The sequence below is a fragment of the Phragmites australis genome, chromosome 11 (genome assembly GCF_958298935.1).
Source record: "Phragmites australis chromosome 11, lpPhrAust1.1, whole genome shotgun sequence".
NCBI lineage: Eukaryota > Viridiplantae > Streptophyta > Magnoliopsida > Poales > Poaceae > Phragmites > Phragmites australis.
Window position 1 is genome coordinate 732138 of NC_084931.1, and position 19371 is coordinate 751508.

General features: G+C 45.9%; 3 protein-coding genes across 4 annotated transcripts; 2 read left to right on the forward strand and 1 right to left on the reverse strand.

Moving 5' to 3' along the window:
* Positions 1-5029: 5029 nt before the first annotated feature.
* On the forward strand, positions 5030-11015 carry LOC133885850 (cation/H(+) antiporter 20-like). Its single transcript, XM_062325614.1, has 3 exons — positions 5030-6415; positions 9418-10386; positions 10481-11015. The coding sequence occupies exons 1-3, from the start codon at positions 5207-5209 to the stop codon at positions 10853-10855; spliced, it is 2553 nt and encodes an 850-aa protein (XP_062181598.1). The 5' UTR covers positions 5030-5206; the 3' UTR covers positions 10856-11015.
* Positions 11016-11950: 935 nt separating this feature from the next.
* LOC133884232 (actin-depolymerizing factor 7-like) lies at positions 11951-14040 on the forward strand. The gene is made up of 3 exons (XM_062323581.1): positions 11951-12097; positions 13298-13563; positions 13648-14040. Exons 1-3 carry the CDS (start codon positions 12095-12097, stop codon positions 13796-13798), a joined length of 420 nt encoding a protein of 139 aa, XP_062179565.1. The 5' UTR covers positions 11951-12094; the 3' UTR covers positions 13799-14040.
* Positions 14041-14787: 747 nt separating this feature from the next.
* LOC133884231 (uncharacterized) lies at positions 14788-17573 on the reverse strand. 2 transcript variants are annotated; one of them, XM_062323580.1, is made up of 4 exons: positions 17070-17573; positions 16437-16834; positions 15281-15552; positions 14788-15184 (listed from the first exon to the last, which is right to left on the reverse strand). In XM_062323580.1, exons 2-4 carry the CDS (start codon positions 16767-16769, stop codon positions 15016-15018), a joined length of 774 nt encoding a protein of 257 aa, XP_062179564.1. In that variant the 5' UTR covers positions 16770-16834; positions 17070-17573; the 3' UTR covers positions 14788-15015. The 2 variants fall into 2 exon arrangements, with proteins under 2 accessions (XP_062179564.1, XP_062179563.1); XM_062323579.1 differs by having other exon boundaries at positions 16437-16840.
* Between the last annotated feature and the right edge of the window lie 1798 nt (positions 17574-19371).

The window sequence follows — 19371 nt, forward strand, 5'->3', positions numbered from 1 at the left end:
TGAAGACTTTAGCTGATAGTGTTTCATCTCTCCTCTCTCACCTCCCTCTCTATCTCCTCTCTCTACTCTCTATCTCCGTCTCTCTCTCCCTCTCAATATCTCCTCCCTCTCTCTCCTCTCCATCCTCCTTCTCTCTCTTCTCTCACCGTCTCTCACTCCCTCTCAATACATGCATATAATGAGACATATATTTAATATAAATCAATAATAAAGATATCTTCATTAACACATAGTAATTTATGTCCTTCATTAAGACATGGTAATTAATGTCATTCATTAATATGTGTCATTTGGCTAAATATATGCTGTCAAGCCCCTTGGTAGACTTGCTCCTTATCACATACTCTCTACTAAAAGGTACGGTGTCATCTGAATGTTTGTCCCGTGTTGACGGTATGATCAGTTCATGAAACTTGTCGTTTCGGTTGATAACATGTTACATGAAGAACACACTTGTGCCTTGTTTGAATGGCATGTATTTCCGAAGAGAGTGATACACTTGTGCCTTGTTTGGAGTGCTGCGTTTGAAGAATCGAAAGCATTAGTCCTTAAACACATATAGAAATTAAAAAGAATACATCAATATATAATTTCATAACCCCAACATCCTTATACCTGACAGCGTCTCCGTCTCCGCTGAATGCGTGCATGAAAATAAGAACACAAAATACACATAGATTGTTGTCGAGTAGCTGCCTCATACATTTCAAGTGGAAAGGATTCGTCAGTGAAATGAATTGAACTTTTTTATTTAGTAGAAAATGCAAGATATGAATATCCCCTACATACCAGAAAGTCAGTTTTTACATCATACTATTTCATGACTGAAAAGTAGATAATACTCTTTTTGCAGTATCTTGTGTATGCTTTGTACGTGAATATGAATAGCAATTAAACTTAAATGCAAACGACGAGAAGATTAAATGATCGAGTTTACTTGTTTAGCATATCGATCAGAACTTGGTAAGTCATCTTATCTCTCTTCTGTGAGTCCAAGACAATGATCTTGCTCAAGTTTAGATGGATGACAAGGAAGATCCAATGAAAACTACAGGAATATATCACACTATAGCAAATTAGTACTAGAATCGAGTTGCCCATAAAAGCAAAACGCCCTGGAACACAAACACGCAGTCAAAGCTGTAGGGTAAGAGAATGAATTTCTTGTATTGGTGGTGAAGCAGACACTTCAATAAGTAGTCCTCGGTGAAATCTGAAAAATCCCTTACAAGTTCCATGTTGACAAGCCCAGGATAGATGAATCCTACATTATTATCTGATTCTTGGTTGCATGTGTGGATCTCCATTCTACGAAAGAGATAAGTTACCCATGCAATTTGAAGGTACAATATCATATAACGTGAATTATATATACAAGTAACTTACAGAGTCTATGCTCTCACTATGGCTACGTCGAGGGTATCTTTCTTGTACATTTCAGACAAGCACTCGAATTTCACCCAGAAGTAGTCACCCCCATTGAGGAAATATTCATCTCTCTATCTTATGGGAAATAATTGAAAACCATGCTTAGACTGCTCCAAGTACCAATGTTTTAATCGACGCATTTGAGTTGTAAGGTTTCTTTCTATATCTAGTTTGACCAAAGATTTGCTCAACTCAAATGGCCATGTAACATCCAACTTTTGGATATGTGCTCCCATAGTAAGTTGTGCTAGTTCCTCTGTTGTTAATTTTGAATCAGTCAGGAAGTCCCTAATGCTTAGAGCATCCTTAATTATTGGACCTAGTCTGCTCTTAACCTGCTTTTTATTGATGTGTCTATAGTCAGTTGGTGGCTTACTTGAAGCCACCCTTGTTTGTTTAACTTTGGTTATATTCATAAAAAAATTCATGCTATCTTCAAGCACAACAAGGTTTGATGGAGGTGCTAGAGGATGAAAACGAGTCATTACACTGGTGTAAATATCTTTTTTATTTTCTCATGAGTAAGTGAATATATTTCCTTGGGCTCCGTCAACTTCTTAGATGACATCGACTTCTTAGATGATGTAGTATGCTTGGATGGTGTGGAACCTGATCATGTTTTCTGAGATGATGGCCAGCTTCTTGATGGTGCTGGTTTCTTGAGCGGTGGAATTCTTCGAGTACATGGCCGAGGAGGTGGACTTTTAGGAGATGGTTGAGGAGTGGAAGATCTATAAGGTGACGACGGGTTAGCGTTATAGTGGAGAGTAGAGATTCTCAGAAGCTATCCCTGGTGGAAACACTATGTAGGTCTTCTCCCACATGATGAGTATGTGCTCGTTCTCTGCTATAGTGTCCGCCCCCTCCTATGTGGGGTAGTCCATCTGAACATGACGGTAATTGTCAACTGTCTCGTCTACTTCGACCACAATGTAGCCCTCCGGTATGGGACGTTTGTGCAAAAGGTCACGGGCGTCGCAGGGATAAGCCACATCAAAAATTATCTTGATGGTAATGTTCTTAGCACCAATGTGGAGTTTGCACGTTGTCCGTGTTGTGATGTGGTCCACAGGATAAGTGATGGAATCAGCTCCCAGAACTCCTATGGACTCATAGCTACTCTAACGACAACCGGGGCTGGAGCGCGCAACATCAAGAGATGCTATCGGTCATTCATGTTCGTTCCCAATGGCGCCCTGTTCACGCATGAAGGCTTTTTGTATTGCTTATGCTATTTTTTCATATGTATGTTCTCTCTCACGTTGTAGCACTTGTTCAAGCATTTTCATCATCCTAGCTTGTTCTGCCTCTCGTTTTGCATGTCGCTCTGCTTGGGATCTCTTTCAACTCATGTAATTGTTGATGGCGTCTGGGAATCCATATTTCCAACCCATCACACCAACGTCTCGTGTGCGACCACCATGCTCCTTGTTTCCCAGGGCTAACGTGAGCTTGTCCCTATCCCTATCTGGCTTGAAAGAGCCTTGTGTAGACTGAGCATGGGCTTCTGCAAGCTTTTTTGCAAGATTTTATGTCATTTTTTAGTCTTTGCAAGTCGTAATGCATAAGCTTCCATCATACAAGTAAGAAGCACCTCTCCCAAGAAGGAAGTGCATCGATCGTTCACTCCGGCCCTCCATCTCAAGCGTGACACCTCTCTCTCATAGTTCATCTAGCTCTTATTGCCACTACCTTTCTTTCCTTACGTACCCATGATTGCCAACTTTGTGAGGATAGAGGCTCTTCTTTGAGTTCTTTATTCACCTCACTCAACCTCTGTGCTTCTTTCGACAACTTGTAATCCACAAAGGTGTGCCAATGATGTTCCAGTTGCGGCCATTTGCTAAAATCTGGCGTTGTACCTTTCTACACATAAGTTCTATTTAGTGCGCCCTTCCAGTCCTTAAATGAAAGATCTATGATTATTAGCGTTTTACGTTTAACTACTTCCATATTTGTCTCTTCAAGGAAGTCAAACTTCTCAAATATCTTAGGCCACAATATGTCATTCTTAATTGAATCAGGAACCACATGCGGATCACCCCGTTCGCCAGTTCACAATCTGTAGGTGATGGACACGTGATCCTTAACAGCTATCCCACATACTGACTTGTATGGCCCCAGAACTCTCTCTGGTCCAGTTAGCTCCCCTGCTAATGAGATCTCCGTGATCACAAACCGTCCCTTAGGCATCTTTGAGGGATCTTGGACACGATGTCGCTCCTGGGATTGCTCATGCATCTACAAATAAGCGAAAATAGTATTGAGAACCTATATGATCATATGTACAATAGATGCATTCATCTACTTATAAATTACCTCATTGCCTCCACTGACATCTGTTTGGTCTAGGTTGAGGTAGGTACTCAGGCTACCTTCTTCAATATTTGACGGCGGCACATCTCCTTCCTGCGCCTGGGCTAGATCGAAGGAGCCACCTGAGTGTTTTGCATATGATTGCGACGAGTGGTTGATGATGCTATTCCTTTCTGCGAGTTCTGCATACGATGGCAACAAGCGGTTGAGTATTCTACGGATAGAGAGCTGAGGAAGGAAGGAGATAGAAAGAAAGCCAACGAGGGAGGTAAAGAGGCTATCAAAATATTGTAACTAACTGGGAGGGAGTCGATAGATAGAATGCAGGGAGATACAATATGACCATATTTTACCAAAAAAGTACATTATTGTGATTCATTTGTGTCTGTACACGACTCGTAATACATAATTGAATAATACAACACATTTGACAAAAAGTACAATATTATGATTACAAAATTACAACTCGTTAGAGTAATTGTGGCTTGTGAGAATACTGTTTAGAACTTAGCTCTAATGACATGTGTCCCAAGATAAAAAAAAAACAGAAAAATATTTAATTTGAAGGAAAACATGAATCGAACAGCTAGAGATTTAGTAACAGTTAGCTAAATGCGTCTGTTCAGTAACTTTGACATCAGTCCTTTTCCCACAAGTATGGAAAAATAGTCTTTAAAAAAGGTTTATAATCCAATCGTGGCTTTTGTTTCGGTCGACGAACGTCATCCCTCGGATCCTGATCGAACGGTGCTGTTATTTTCTTCTTCCCCTCTCCCTCTCTGCATGCAACTATTCTTCTCCCCCACCGTAATAGACTGACACCCGTCTCCGGCGCGCTCCTCGGAGATAAGATTTGGGGTGACGTTCCCCCACCCCAAATGCCACCCGTCTCCGGCGCTCGCCGCCCCTACCAGACGGGTTCCTTGTTTCCCCTACCACACCGTGTCCCATCACCAGTCCGATCATCATCCTCAGACTCCTAAACTCGGCGAATGCTTAAACTAAAAAAATGGGACCTGTTACATTTTAATTGACCGAAAACAATCGTTGTTTCAGTCGATCAATCTGTCCTGACCAACCTCCAAATTGAAATCTAGAAAACGTACGTGTTTAAAAAAAAAATAGTGTGTTTAGAAACAAGGAACCCGAAATCTAGGAAGCGTTCTTTAAAAAAAAATAGTGTGGTCAGCGGTAATCCCTGCCGTTGTGAACGAGATTGCTTAGAGAGCGCACACGTCAGTGAATCGTCATCTCACTACTTGACGTGCAAAGTTGTCCCGTACGTCTCTCTCAAGCTCCCGCCGAATCACGGGACCCCCGCAGTCGCAGGCCGGCAGCGACTCCTACCTGCAGTACGAGTTCAGAAATCCAAGGAGCTAACCGTCGACCCCACCTCAGCTCTTGTGTTTGAACCACCGCGCGCGTCTTCTCTGCCTGTGTGCGCGCTCCGCGACGCCGAGCCATGTCATCGCCGTCGGTGTCCGCGGCGGAGATGGCGGCGGTGAAGACGTCCTCCAACGGCGTGTGGCAGGGCGATGACCCGCTCCACTTCGCCTTCCCGCTGCTCATCCTCCAGGCGCTCCTCATCCTCGTCCTCAGCCGCCTCCTCGCCTTCCTCCTCCGCCCGCTCCGCCAGCCCAAGGTCATCGCCGAGATCGTGGCCGGCATCCTTCTCGGGCCCTCCGCGCTGGGCCGCAACAAGGCCTACCTCCGCGCGCTCTTCCCGCCCTGGAGCACGCCCGTGCTGGAGTCCGTCGCCAGCCTGGGCCTGCTCTTTTTCCTCTTCCTCGTGGGGCTCGAGCTCGACCTCCGCTCCGTACGCCGCAGCGGGAGGCGCGCCTTCGCCATCGCCGCCGCGGGGATCTCCCTCCCTTTCGCGTGCGGCGTGGGCGTGGCCTTCGTGCTCCGCCGCGCCATCCCGGGCGCTGACCAGGCCGGGTACGCGCCGTTCCTCGTCTTCATGGGCGTCGCGCTCTCCATCACCGCTTTCCCCGTCCTGGCGCGCATCCTCGCGGAGCTCAAACTCCTCACCACGCCCATCGGGGAGACGGCGCTGGCGGCCGCTGCGTTCAACGACGTCGCCGCGTGGGTCCTCCTCGCTCTCGCGGTGGCCATCTCCGGCGGTGGCCACCGGAGCCCTGTCGTCTCTCTCTGGGTGCTGCTGTGCGGCGCGGCGTTCGTGGCAGCATGGATGGTGGTCGTCAAGCCGGCGATGTCGTGGGTGGCGCGGCGGGCCGACGCCGCGGGGCAGGGAGGCGACGTGTGGGTGGCGGCGACCCTGGCGGGCGTGCTGGCGTCGGGCTTGGCGACGGACACGATCGGGATCCACGCCATCTTCGGCGCGTTCGTGTTCGGTCTGACGGTGCCCAAGGAGGGGGAGTTCGCGGGGCGCGTGACGGAGCGCGTGGAGGACCTGGTGTCGGAGCTGCTGCTGCCGCTCTACTTCGCGTCGAGCGGGCTCAAGACGGACGTGGCCACCATCCGGGGCGGGGAGGCGTGGGCGATGCTGGCGCTGGTGATCGGCACCGCCTGCGCGGGCAAGATCGTGGGCACGTTCGCGGTGGCGATGGCTTGCGGGATGTCGGCGCGGGAGGCGGTGGTGCTGGGCGTGGTGATGAACACCAAGGGGCTCGTGGAGCTCATCGTCCTCAACATCGGCAGGGAGCGCAAGGTACGTACGTACGTACATACATACATCGGTACATGTTCTCTGTTTCCCTGATCTGCTGCTTATTTTGTACGTGTACACGTATGTATGTATGACGACGTTGCTTGTACGTGCACAGTGCGTGTCTGTACATGTGCTACAAGTTTTTTGCTGCGTTTGTGGTGATGCCCTGAGAGTGAGATCGAGCATGGACGTCACGGATCCAAAAGAGGAGCACCTGTGAGGACAAGACAAAAGCAGAGGTCACCTTGTTCCCGATGGTGCTGGACCATGCATGCTGGACCATGCATGCATGCATGCATGGCCCTAGCCAGGTCCGGCCATGTGAACTGTGATCTAACAGGTGGTTAGAAACTACTAGTATCGGTTGCAGAGCGTGGTAGCTGCACTGCTGCTCGTGATTAGGTTTCTTTAGGCTATCGATCGGGGACGTCACAGATGCAAACACCAAAACAGGTCACTGACCTCAATGAATCTTCTTCTTCTTCTTCTCTTTGCATTGGAAACACCAAAATTGTCCGGCCTGCGCGGTGCGTGGCAAAGTGGGACGCACCTTGTAGAATGAGTAAGAGCAGGAGGCGTGAATCTTATCAACATGTCATCATGACCTTTCCTTGTACATGCAGTCCAGTGCTTCCCATGCTTGCTTGCATTCGACGAAGCGCTCCCGTGTGCGATCGGAATAATCGGATCGTCCTGGGATTAGATCTGGGTAAGGTTAACGTGTTAAGTGGTAATAGTATTTTTCACGCATTAAAGATGTGTTTGGGTAGATGATGAGGTTAGATACGATATGGTTATTGCTATTTTTAATGAGATGATTTAATTTTTTTTTTTAGTTTAAATAGATATGATCTGCAAGTTTTTTTTTAATACTAAAATGGATAGTATGAGATAGTTTTCTATTTATTTAGATGAATTGGATAAGCTGAGTTGATTATGTTGATTTTTTTAGTGAATTTACCTTATAATTATGTAACATTTAGATGAATCTATACATATTTGAATTCAAATTGAATTAAAAATATAATATCACATGAAATAATAAAAATACATATAAATAAAGAGGAAAATTACCACTATACCACTCTCTCTCTCTCTCCTACTTTGCTAAAATGTCACTGAGCTATGTCAATGAAATATAGAACTTGATCCTGCATGTCATAGACACACTAGTAGTATTTTAGCAAGACGTAAATCTTCATAATGGTATGAGGGCAATTTCTCCTAAATGAAGCATTACCAAGGATCTTTTTTTTTACTAAATAACCTAATATTGAAAATATTTTTATAAATTAGTACATCATATAAGAAAAATATTAGTGAATTTTTTCAGATTTTTAAAAATGTATTTGAGGCGTTAAAAATTGCTAGAAATATAAAAGTAGACTTTGCTGGAGATTTTTAATTAAATATTAGCTCAGACTTTTTAATCAAACCAATTAAACGGTTTGCTTGTAAATTATAGTTTACTCATTAAAAATATTTAAAATTCTTGAACTACTTTATACTCAGATAAAATTGAAAGTTAAATAAAATAATAAACACACACCACACAAGCATCAACGAGTATGGACTAACAGAACCTGAATGGCTGATCCAGCCCTTTTTCCCCAAATCTCCTCCATCCTCTTAAAGAATATTCACTGTTACTAACCACTGCATCCATCCAACCAAATACCTTAAAAATTAAATTAAACATATCTCATCTGTGCCCTTTCCTAGCTTGTGTAATGGACGCTACTTAGGCTATCTCCAGCCGGATTGGTATTTCCGATCCGTATTCCTGTGCAGCGTGACAGAGCGTCCTTTTGCCGATCCAGTCGATCGATATTGAGCTCCAGCAGCTTCGATTCCGGGCGCTATAGGGAAGCGGGACCGAATACTGTAGCATCGGGAGCCAGAAATTTGCCGATCGATTGGAGGCTCTGTATTACTGTGCCGAGTGTATGTCTATGGGTCTGAGTGAAGGAGGGGAGTAATGGAAGGTATGAAATAAGGTAGCTGTTGGAGATAAAAAAAATAAAAAAATATTGTAATAGTATTAGGAGATATTGTAATAGTATTATAGTGGATGAATTTTTAAGTACTTGCTGGAAGTGATCTTATGTCAGTAATAGCTCCTCGGCAAAAAAAAAGTTGTGTGGGCTGTGTGCAGCGGCTGACAAAACGGGACTGAGATCCTCTACATTGGAGAAGCCAATGCAAAGAGACTACAGTGCTCTGCATTAAGGTGAACGTGCACCGTCGGATCAAAAACGGAGAGCTCATATCTGTCACTACAGTAACATATGAACATCAAATCACGTTGCTACAGCATGCCACATCACTATTTCTACATTATTTACTACAGTAATACTCCCTCCGATTGCAAATGGAGGTCGTTTTAGACTTGTGTACAATGATTAAGAAAATAGATCAAATGACCTTCTTGCTCTTTATTTATTCTGCATTGGAAAATATAACTCATTAACTTATGAGAGTGGTAGTATTTATTAAACAAGGGTAAAAAGAGAAAAAAAAATGTATAAAAGTTCGAGAATGATTTATATTTAGAGAATAGTTGAGAACGCTAAAACGACTTATATTTACAATCAGAGTGAGTTTTGATTAATTAATACAGTCTACTGTAGCTGTTGACTTATTACACTGTTTATACAGTAATTTTCTGAATTAATCGCAATTAAGACAGAGGATCCGGGTCGGACAAAGCGGGTCCGGTGCAATGGATTGGCATTCACACGTCAATCTGTCAGCCATGCACAAATCCTTTCTTCCACGTGGCATCCCTAACGTTGGCCTGCGTGTCGAAGGCTATTGGCTCCATCCAAAATGACAAAATCACTAGATTTTGTCACACGAGGGGTTTCTTTATAAAAAAATGAAAATGCGAGAACGTGTTTCGAATTAGGAAAAAGATAGCATTTTGTTGAACTTTGCAGGCAACAAATCAGCTCAGCCAATTCGGAGTTCCTAACGGTGCCAGAAATTTCACTCGGATGCAGGTGCTGAACGAGGAGACGTTCGCCATCCTGGTGCTCATGGCGCTGGTCACCACCTTCATCACCACCCCCACCGTCATGGCCATCTACAAGCCCGCGCGCACCGCCGGCCGCCGCCTCCACCACCGCAAGCTCCAGGGCCCCGTCCCCTCCGCGCCCTCTTCCCCGTCGGCCTCCGCCGGTGCGAGCGCTGCCACCGCCAACGCCAAGGAGCTGCGCGTGCTGGCCTGCATCCACGGCGGCCACGATGTCCCCGCGCTCATCAACCTCATCGAGACCATCCGGGGACACACGCAGCCGCGCCGCGTCGTCAAGCTCTACATCCTCCGCATGGTCGAGCTCACCGAGCGCACCTCCTCTATCCTTATGGCCCGGGCCGCGCGGCGGAACGGCGTGCCATTCCTGCGCCCGCGCCGCGCAGGAGGGCCGCCGCACGACCAGATCGACGTCGCGTTCGACACCTACGCGCAGCTCGGGCACGTCCACGTACGCGCCATGACTGCCGTATCCGCGCTGCACACCATGCACGACGACGTCGCCGCCGTCGCCGAGGACAAGCGCGTGTCGCTCGTCGTCCTGCCGTTCCACAAGCACCAGACGGGACACGGCGAAGATGTCGAGAACCTCGGGCCCGAGTGGTGCGCCGTCAACCGGAGAATCCTCCGAGAGGCGCCCTGCTCGGTCGCCGTCCTCGTCGACCGGGGCTTCGGCGGCGGCGAGCAGGTCAGCTCGGAGCAGGTCGCGCACGGCGTCTGCGTCGTGTTCTTCGGCGGGCCGGACGACAGGGAGGCCCTTGAGCTCGCCGGGAGGATGGCCGAGCACCCCGGCGTGCAGGTCACCGTCGTGCGATTCGTGGACGGCAAGGCCGGCAGCGAGGAGCACGCCGAGGTCACGCTGCGCCCGTCAAACACCAAAAACGCGGACCGGAACTACACATTCACGACGGCCGTCGTCGACAGCCGCAGGGAGAAGGTAACTTAACGGTGGCGAACAGCGACGTCCAATGTCATGGCATGAAACGTCAGGACGCGATTGACATTGTTTGCTTCCATGCTTGATGGTGCAGGATCTGGACGATGCGGCGGTGGCGGAATTCCGGCAGAAGATGGGCTCCCTGGTGCGGTTCGAGGAGCGGGTGGTGGTGGGCAACGTGATCGAGGAGGTGGTGGCGATCGGGAAGAGCAGAGAGTACGGGCTGGTGGTCGTTGGCAAGGGCCGGCTGCCGTCCCAGATGGTTGCGCAGCTCGCCGTCCGCCCGGCGGAGCACCCGGAGCTCGGGCCCATCGGCGACGCACTGGCGTCATCCGGCCACGGAGTGACGTCGTCGGTACTCGTTGTGCAGCAGCACGACATGAGCAACGCCGATGAGGTGCCAGTCTCTGTCGTCATCGATGGCCATGCTCACGATGGCGAGTTCGCCAAGGACATGGCCGAGCCGTAAAGACTTGCTCCGAATTGAGTGATCAAGGGTCGCTTGATCCAGCAGGATGATGATGACTAAAAATATTGCTAATTGCTTTTTAAGGTTTATTATGCTAATAAGTTGAGAATTGCTTGCGATGTAATTATCTATACTGTTATAAAATACACGAGTTATGACAGATCTGATCGATCTCCACCGTCTATCCGAGTTGAAAAATAATAACCGTGTAAAGTTGGACCTCAATTCTCCTTTCAAAAATACATTTAATATTCTATTATTTATCTTTCATACCTAGACATCCAATATTTACCTACATAAATTCTAAAAATATATTCAATCTCACGTTACTTATCTTTTATACCTAGTCATCCAATATTTATCTTTCATATATTCACCGTTGCGTTTCTCCATAGGGTATGCCCCTTTTGCACTTCGCCTACATCGTCAAGTTATTGAAGATGGTGCGGGCGTTGCTCACACATTATCTCCATCGTTATCTACCACGGAGGTCACATTTATCGTACTATTTTTATACTAAGGTATTACATGAGAATTATTTTCATCTCCTTATAAATGGGTCATCATCTTAATCTTCCTCATAATGTTACTACAGACGGCTAGCTCTAGACGATATAGTCTTCTCTACCGTCTTGTCTAAATACTCATCATTTTTTCTCGCTATTAGAATTAGATAATCATGTTATAAATTTCGTATATATAAATCTCTTTTGATATATGAATTGATCTTACGTGTGAAGTTATTAGTTCAGACAATCCTCTCGTTCAGGCGACAAGAGTATAATTTTTTAAAATTTTAATATGAACGTATATATTTGCAATTTTTAATTTAAAAAATAAAAATATCGAATAACAGCACCTAAACGGGCCACCCTTGGGCCGCTTCAACCCGGCCCGTGATGACATGACATGACGTGATGCGATATGGTGGGGCCCACGGAGCAGGGCCCGGCACACGGGTGCAGGAGGACCAAGCGCAGCCGCAGGGGAAGGGAAGGGAAGGGAAGGGAAGGTACTCACTGACTCGTGGGGCCCGCGGTCCTCCCTCCGACCGAAAAGATGCCGCGAGCGATCGAGCGTCCATTCCACGCGACTCCCGCACACAAATACCACCACCACCTCTCCCACTCGCACCAAGCGCACACAGCTGAAGAGGGGGGAGGAGAGGCAAGCGCTGCTCATCCTTCCTCGCCGCCGATTCCGTTTCTTCCCCACCGCGATCGTCCCCGCTCTGCGCTGATGGTACGTACAGCCATCGCCTCCTCTTCCCACTTCCTGTCGCTGCTTGTCTCTGGTTGTTTCTTTTCTTGGTGCCCTGTTGTGTGCACAGTACCTCTCTCTCTCTCTTTGTTCATCAGGTACGCTATCTAGATCTTTTCTGAATAGATGTGAGAAACGATGTAATGAAATCTGCGACGCTCTTCTTCTTTCAACAGCCTCAGTTACGGCACATTGTCCATTTGTCCTTACAGTGGCAAGACATCTTCTACATGCGTCTGATTCAATTTAGCGTCCATTTGGATCACATAGATGAACAAGAGAAGTAGTAGTAAGACGCCTACTTGCTATCAACTTAGCCTCAGATTCGTCCGGTTAATTCGTAAAGCAAGAATTTCCTAACCTTCAGTTTGGGAGTTGTGGGTTGGGGAGTAGAGGGCCGCTTTCGTTGATGGTGAGTAGATTAGTGACTGCTGGCTTCCATTACTTCATCAGAAAACCTCAACTGATCAGCTGGCAAAATAGTGAAAGTCCATTGGAGGATTCATTTGGTTCACCGCTTCAGTTACAATCCTTATGTCTAGTGATCAGATGTAGCATAGTTTTCAAGCGAGATGTCTTCTTGACTTTTGATCTGTAAATGCTATCTCCCTAAAGTGAATGCTAAGGCTCAGCAAGTTTGACATAACATATAGAAGCGCATGTACCGGAGAAGAATGAGAGATAAGTCATCACATTGTTTTCCAATTAGTTGTGCCGTGATGTATGGTTCTAATTCATGTTTTGACAATTATTATAGTCATTACCATTGTTTCATGTGGACCTGTGTGAGCTGATCATTAAGTTGTGGTATGTGGACATTCTGCCAGCTGAGATTCAGATCCACTGAACAGGCCCTATCGGCGAATTCAGTTTGTTCCACAGCCATTATCCCGCCAGTCATCTGCATTGATTGGGTGTAGCTCAGATGAAAGTTACGGGCAACCCAACTGCAGCCAATCTTCCTCTAAAATAGCACATCTCACTACAGTTGTTCTGTTGCTGCACCATCCCCCGGCCCCGATGAATCTATCTCACATTATATCTTATGGAAATGCTTTTACAATTGTATCATATCTAATGAAAGAGAATGCATTTAGTACTGTGTGATTGTTTTCCTAATTTCAGAATTTTCTGCAAGCAAATCGTCTTCAGTGACTGTATTTTCTGTTCTTGTACTTGTAGGCGAATGCAGCGTCAGGGATGGCTGTGGACGACGAGTGCAAGCTCAGGTTCCTGGAGCTGAAGGCCAAGAGAACCCATCGCTTCATCATTTACAAGATAGACGAGAAGAAGAAGATGGTTGTTGTGGAGAAGGTTGGCGAGCCCGTGCTGAACTACGACGATTTTGCTGCAAGCCTTCCTGCGAATGAATGCAGATACGCGATCTTCGATTACGATTTCGTGACCGAGGAGAACTGCCAGAAGAGCAAGATATTCTTCATCGCATGGTACATACTTCGTCACTAGGAATTTTTGCTGTTCTGTTTTGAGTGTGGCTGATCCACTCTACATATATACATGGCAATGTGAAGGTCTCCTGATTCGTCGCGCGTGAGGAGCAAGATGATCTACGCGAGCTCCAAGGAGAGGTTCAAGCGCGAGCTCGACGGCATTCAGGTGGAGCTTCAGGCTACCGATCCTGCTGAGGTTGGCCTCGACGTGATCCAAGGCCGTGCAAACTGAGCACGGCCATGCTTGTATCTAAATATGAGCCTCACTGCAAGGACTCGGTGCTCCCCTGAGGCAATGGTTATGAGTGGTTGCTATGCGCTACTTACGGGACTAGGAAACTACATCCATTGCAGTGATAAATCTACTATCCCTTCTGCGTGATTGTTCGTCAGTCTTGGTATCGTGTCATGTTTGCTAATATCAGCAACATTTTGATGATAGAATTATATTCAGAATGCGCTACAACACCTTTATTTTCTGCTTTGTCAAAACCCGGTTGAAGGATGTAAAAATCCTTTCCGCAAGATGGTTTCGCTTTGGCTAAAATCCCACGTAAAATTTCCTTAATCAATTTGGCAGCATTCATCTGGAGCACTGGACATCCATCAGATTATCAGAAGCGTGTACAACGCACAGCCTGATGGATAACTAAGATGAAGTTGGGCAAATGCCCAGTACTTTACAAATTGTTTTTGTGAGCACTGATTCAACACGCAAACCGGCCAAAGGTCCAATCAAACCAACTACCAGAATCCATAAACACCTACGATGCTACAATCAACAAATCATAGGTGAGGCAACAACTGTGGAGTCATGGATTAAAGATAGATCTGTCTATCTAAACAAACATTTTGATGATAGAATTATGTTCAGAATGCGCTACGACACCTTTATTTCCTGCTTTGTCAAAACCTGGATGAAGGATACGAAACTGAAGCTGGAAAATGGCTTGTCTCTGGTTAAACGGCCGGCATAAAATTTCAGTAAATCAGTTTGGCAGGATTTACCTGGCGTTCCGGGCATCTATCAGATTATCAGAAGCGTGCACAACTCACTGCCTGATGGAAAACTGATAAATATGAGGCTGGGAGAATACACCCAGTACTGTCCTAACTGCTACTGATTCAAACATGTTCTTCGGCCAAACGTTCAATCTGATTAGCTACTAGAATCCATAATCACCTACCGAGGCTACAATCAAGTAATCAACAAACCATAGGTAAGGCAACAACTGCAGTCATGGATTAAAGATAAATCTGTCCATCAAAACATACAAAACACAATATGTTCAAAAGGTTATGCTTATTGCTCCAAACAACAACAGGCCAGAAGCTAGAAAACGCCTCATGCAAACAGGAAACACACGACAACAGCAGCAACCTAGATTTATTTATATACATTCATCATATTTACACAATGGAGGAGCATCTGCAGAACCCAAGCGCCTCTCAGGAAGCTTCAGCAATCGAGAAATGCATTTTAGCGATAGTTTCACGCAGGAAGCTGCTTCCACATTTGGCTTCTTGATTGCCAATGCTGTAATCCACCATCTCAGCCTCAAGTCTACCGAGGTCGTCTAGTGCAGACCGACCACCAGAGGTGCAAACATCTTTCAACCTAACAAGTTCAAGGTGCATAAATCAGCAAAATTTCATATGCACATGTCCCTGAGTCACAGAGACTAGAACAATGGTAAAATGCTGGCAATCATACCCAAGATCAGGAGCCTGTAGTACAGATGGATTTTGGATAGAATTCTGTTGATTTTTCTTGGGCTTCCTCTTCTGCTTTTTCTTCTGTTTGTTCTTCTCCTTCTTGCGGGGCTTGGACCGATGCTGATAACTGCTATTCACTGAATGGCATACCGACGTCACAGGGGGATCATACACGTCAGGGGCCCATTTCACGTGGCGATTTTCAGTTGGTGATTCCATTCCATTCTTTTGGCGGCTTCCTTTCATAGCAGATACGAGCTTCAAAGTTGGCTGCGGACACAACAAAATAAAGAGGGTGGTAAATAATTTGTCATTAGGCAACATCAAGACCACAAAAGCATTATAGGCTTATCAGTTGTCACACAAGGCTCCAAAGAGGAAATAGTGATTAGCCAACACGCCGAGGACAATAAACCAGTTGGTTCACATGAATGTAAAAGCGCTATTAGTTGTTTCAGCTGCCAAATGCCAACTATTGTTCTGCATGCATGGCTAGCAGATAAATTAGAAGCTCGGTACTATGGTAGTACAATTACAGAAACAAGCATAGTATTTGATTCAGTTGACATTGTATTTATAACGCCAGGCTTGTTATATTGTCCCCAGTTACCAATATAAAAGCGATAAAAAGGAAAAACACCCTGAGCCTTCATATCTCATACAGGCTTGCTAATAATAGCCAAGGCTATAAGCAACAAGCTTTACATTTGCACAAGAAAATGCCAGGATATGAACAACTTCAAACAATTATGACCAGTTTTACAATTATTCTTCCAAGCAAGCAATAAACAAATTCAAAGGTGGGCCACTCTGGCACAGCATGGCTGCTACTTGCTAATATGGCCAGCTGGCCCCGTATCTCTTGAGCTTTGGCCTCCAAACACAAAAAAATCAGTGTCTTTATGAACCAGCTCAAAGTTGCACTTGAAAATATGCTATGAATTTTGTATGTGCATGAGTGAATCATGACTTCAAGCTTTAAAGCATATACAGGTCAAATTTCCCACCAAGAACCTCCGGTTGAGATCAAGTTTGTTGCTAGCTTTAAAACCTTTGTCATGATGACATATAGCAGATAGGATTAGCAAGAACACCTAAATACAATACTAATCGTTTTGGATAAATGACAGCATAATTTAACATGAGGTACTCACAGGTAAGGACACTGAACGCTCATAAACTGGAGCATCCTGTCTGTCATCAACATGGCGGCATGAACCAACATCCTGTTGAGGCTCACTAGAAGAGGTAGGAAAAGTCGAGCACTTCTGAAGGCCTTTCTTCACTCCCAAACTGATAGACTTGGAGAAACCCAAGCACATTTCAGCCTCCAACGAACCATTGCCACTCTCCGCCTGTTGACAGGTTTCATCAACCAAGGCACAACGCTTCTCTGGCGGAATATCGGTGCAGACAGCGCCGGCAAGAGAGACACCGCCAGGTGTCACACCCGGTGCTCCCTCTAGACCGCAGGAATGACCACCCATCAAGTCAATAGCTTGCTGGTAGCAGTGATACACTAACACTGCAAACCTGAAACCGCTAAACCAAACTGATGCTACAAAAGGAAATTAAAGTGAAGCCCTGTTATTCATCCTCAGATTACCCACGTATCAAATATAGATACAGTATAATACTAAGCTGCATCGCTGTATGTTTTACATAAACTCCATAGCTAGCATAAGCTGATCCTTACGTGTGGACGTGAAACAAATTAAACTTCATATACTATAAGACTAGATCTCAAATTTGTGAAGTGATGATCTTTATGGCCTAATGGGTATTACCTGACTCCCAGCACCACAGATCCAATCCAGAAAGCGAGCGAGCAATCCGATCCGGTGCAACAGACAACACGGAACTCACTACGTAAGTCAACCGACGGGAGGAAACAAAACGACTGTGGCGAGGAAGAATTCCAGCGGGCGTGAGAGGAGAGAAGCAGCAGCAGAGGGTAGAGCTAGGAGGAAGGGTGGACAGATGGATCGACGGTGGGCGTTAGGAGGAGGCGAGGAGGGATTGGGGACGCCAAGACCAGGGCTTGAGGCGGTGGGAGCAGGCGGAGGGGAGGAGCAGGGTGTCGTCGCGGGGGAGGCGGCGCGGCTGCACCGTGGAAGGCATCCTGGACTCTGGCCGCCGCCGCCGCCGCCGGCGAGGCTGGATCTCCGCAGATCTGAGGAGGCGGCCGGCCGCAGCGGTGAATGGTGATGAGGAGACCGAATCGCTTTTCTTCGCGGATTTTCTTTTTTTTTCTTTGACTTGCTTTCCTCCCACTCCTGCTCGATCCCTCTCTGTCCGACTCGCCTCGAGTGTGTCTATATATAGTTGGGGGTGTGTGTGGATAAGGTGACACGTGTAATTGTTCACGGATTTTCGAATTTTTATTTTTATTTTTTAAATAAAAAGTTGCAAATATATACATCAGTTTTGAAAAAAAGATAAGTTTTAGATTTTAAAATTAGCTTTTTCTTACTGTACCAGTCATATTTTTATCTGAAAATTTTTATTTCTAGATGACAATATTCTATACACTACAGTTTTTTTATTATTTTTATTTTGATAGTGTTTTATATTTTAAAAGAATTGGAACGCAAAGGGCGGCGAGAGTTTGGATCTAATTTTTTCAGAACGATACATATATTTGTAATTTTTTAGAAAATAATAAAATTAAAAAAAATCCCGGAATTTCGGTGCAGCTTCCGGAAGTGACGCTTCACCACTGTCTTTTTACTCATTGGGCCTTTTTTTGTCTTGGCTTGCAGTAGATCTTTTCTTTCATTGGACTCAGTTTCTGGGCTGGGTGCTCCACGAAGCACGTCATCGGCCCATTATATAACTACATGTTGTCTATTTCACTATACTAGTCAAGAACTGAAGCAACTACAGGTAGGGTCCAAAACTCCAAATCTCTTCAGAGAAACCTTGTTTCCCTTCTTTTTCCAGAATCCCTGCAGGAAACATGGTAACACGAACTCATGCTGCTGGAGGGGACCAACTTGGAGCAAAAAAGATTCTAATAAATTATATATTTCCATGTTGACTTCAACTTGGAGCAATTGCTAACTCACCTTTTTCTTGCTGATGAGGTAATCAAATTCCACCAACGAGAGGGGGACTAGTTCCTCTACATCTGGTAGCCATGTGATCTTCGAGTTTGTTGTCTTCGAATTTGAACAAATGATTTCTCTGGACCATTAGTAAGAGTGAAGATCACGCGCTGGTCTTTTAGCAAAACAGTATGCCTTGCACACACTGGGCCAATTATTATTTTCTTGTTGATCGTCCAGAGTTTATCCCACTCCATAAGATTCAGGTATTTTGAAGCAACCTTCAACAAAGAGAATGGACATGGAATCAGATTTGAACATTCAGAAAATAAGAACATAGAGAGAGGGCACATCAGCACATTGACGTACCTGTTGGAGTAGAAAATGTATCAGTGGTGCCTCAATCGACGTACTATGCCTTGAACAGTTGGGAAACGAGGGTCAGTCCAATCTTCGACCTTGTTTTTTACAAACCAAAGAAGCTTCCGCTTGCTGAGAAGAGTGTAAACCATGTTCAATCGTCTGAAATCGTGTATTTCCACTCTCCTCATCCCCATATCTCGAAGGATTCAATAATACTGTGCATTGCGGTCATGGTATTCACTGGACCGAAGAGCACGAGTCGCTCCCTCTAACGCAAAAGCCCGTTACTTAGCCCATGCTGCTACAAAGTAGGGCTCGAGAAGACGAGAACCACGTGCCCACATCCACCTCAGTAGCTCACCGTCGCTGCACCGCCCACTGCCCGGCGTGCTCACGGCCTTGCGGTCACGGGGAACTGCCGCCTCGAGCCCTTGACTAGGAGCTCCATGGCTCCAACCTCCAAGACCTCCAGGCTCCATTTGCTCTGCCTCTCCAGTCTCCAAGCCCCTCTCCTGCGCTCCAAGCTGCTAGCTGCCGCTCGCGTTTCGGCGTTTGGATCCAAGACCAAGAGTCCAAGACGGCAACTCTGTTAGAGCTAATCTTGATATTTTGCATGTTTATTACGTTAGTTTGCATAGGAGTCTAGTTCTTAGCATTGCAGCAGTACAAGACCCGGTAG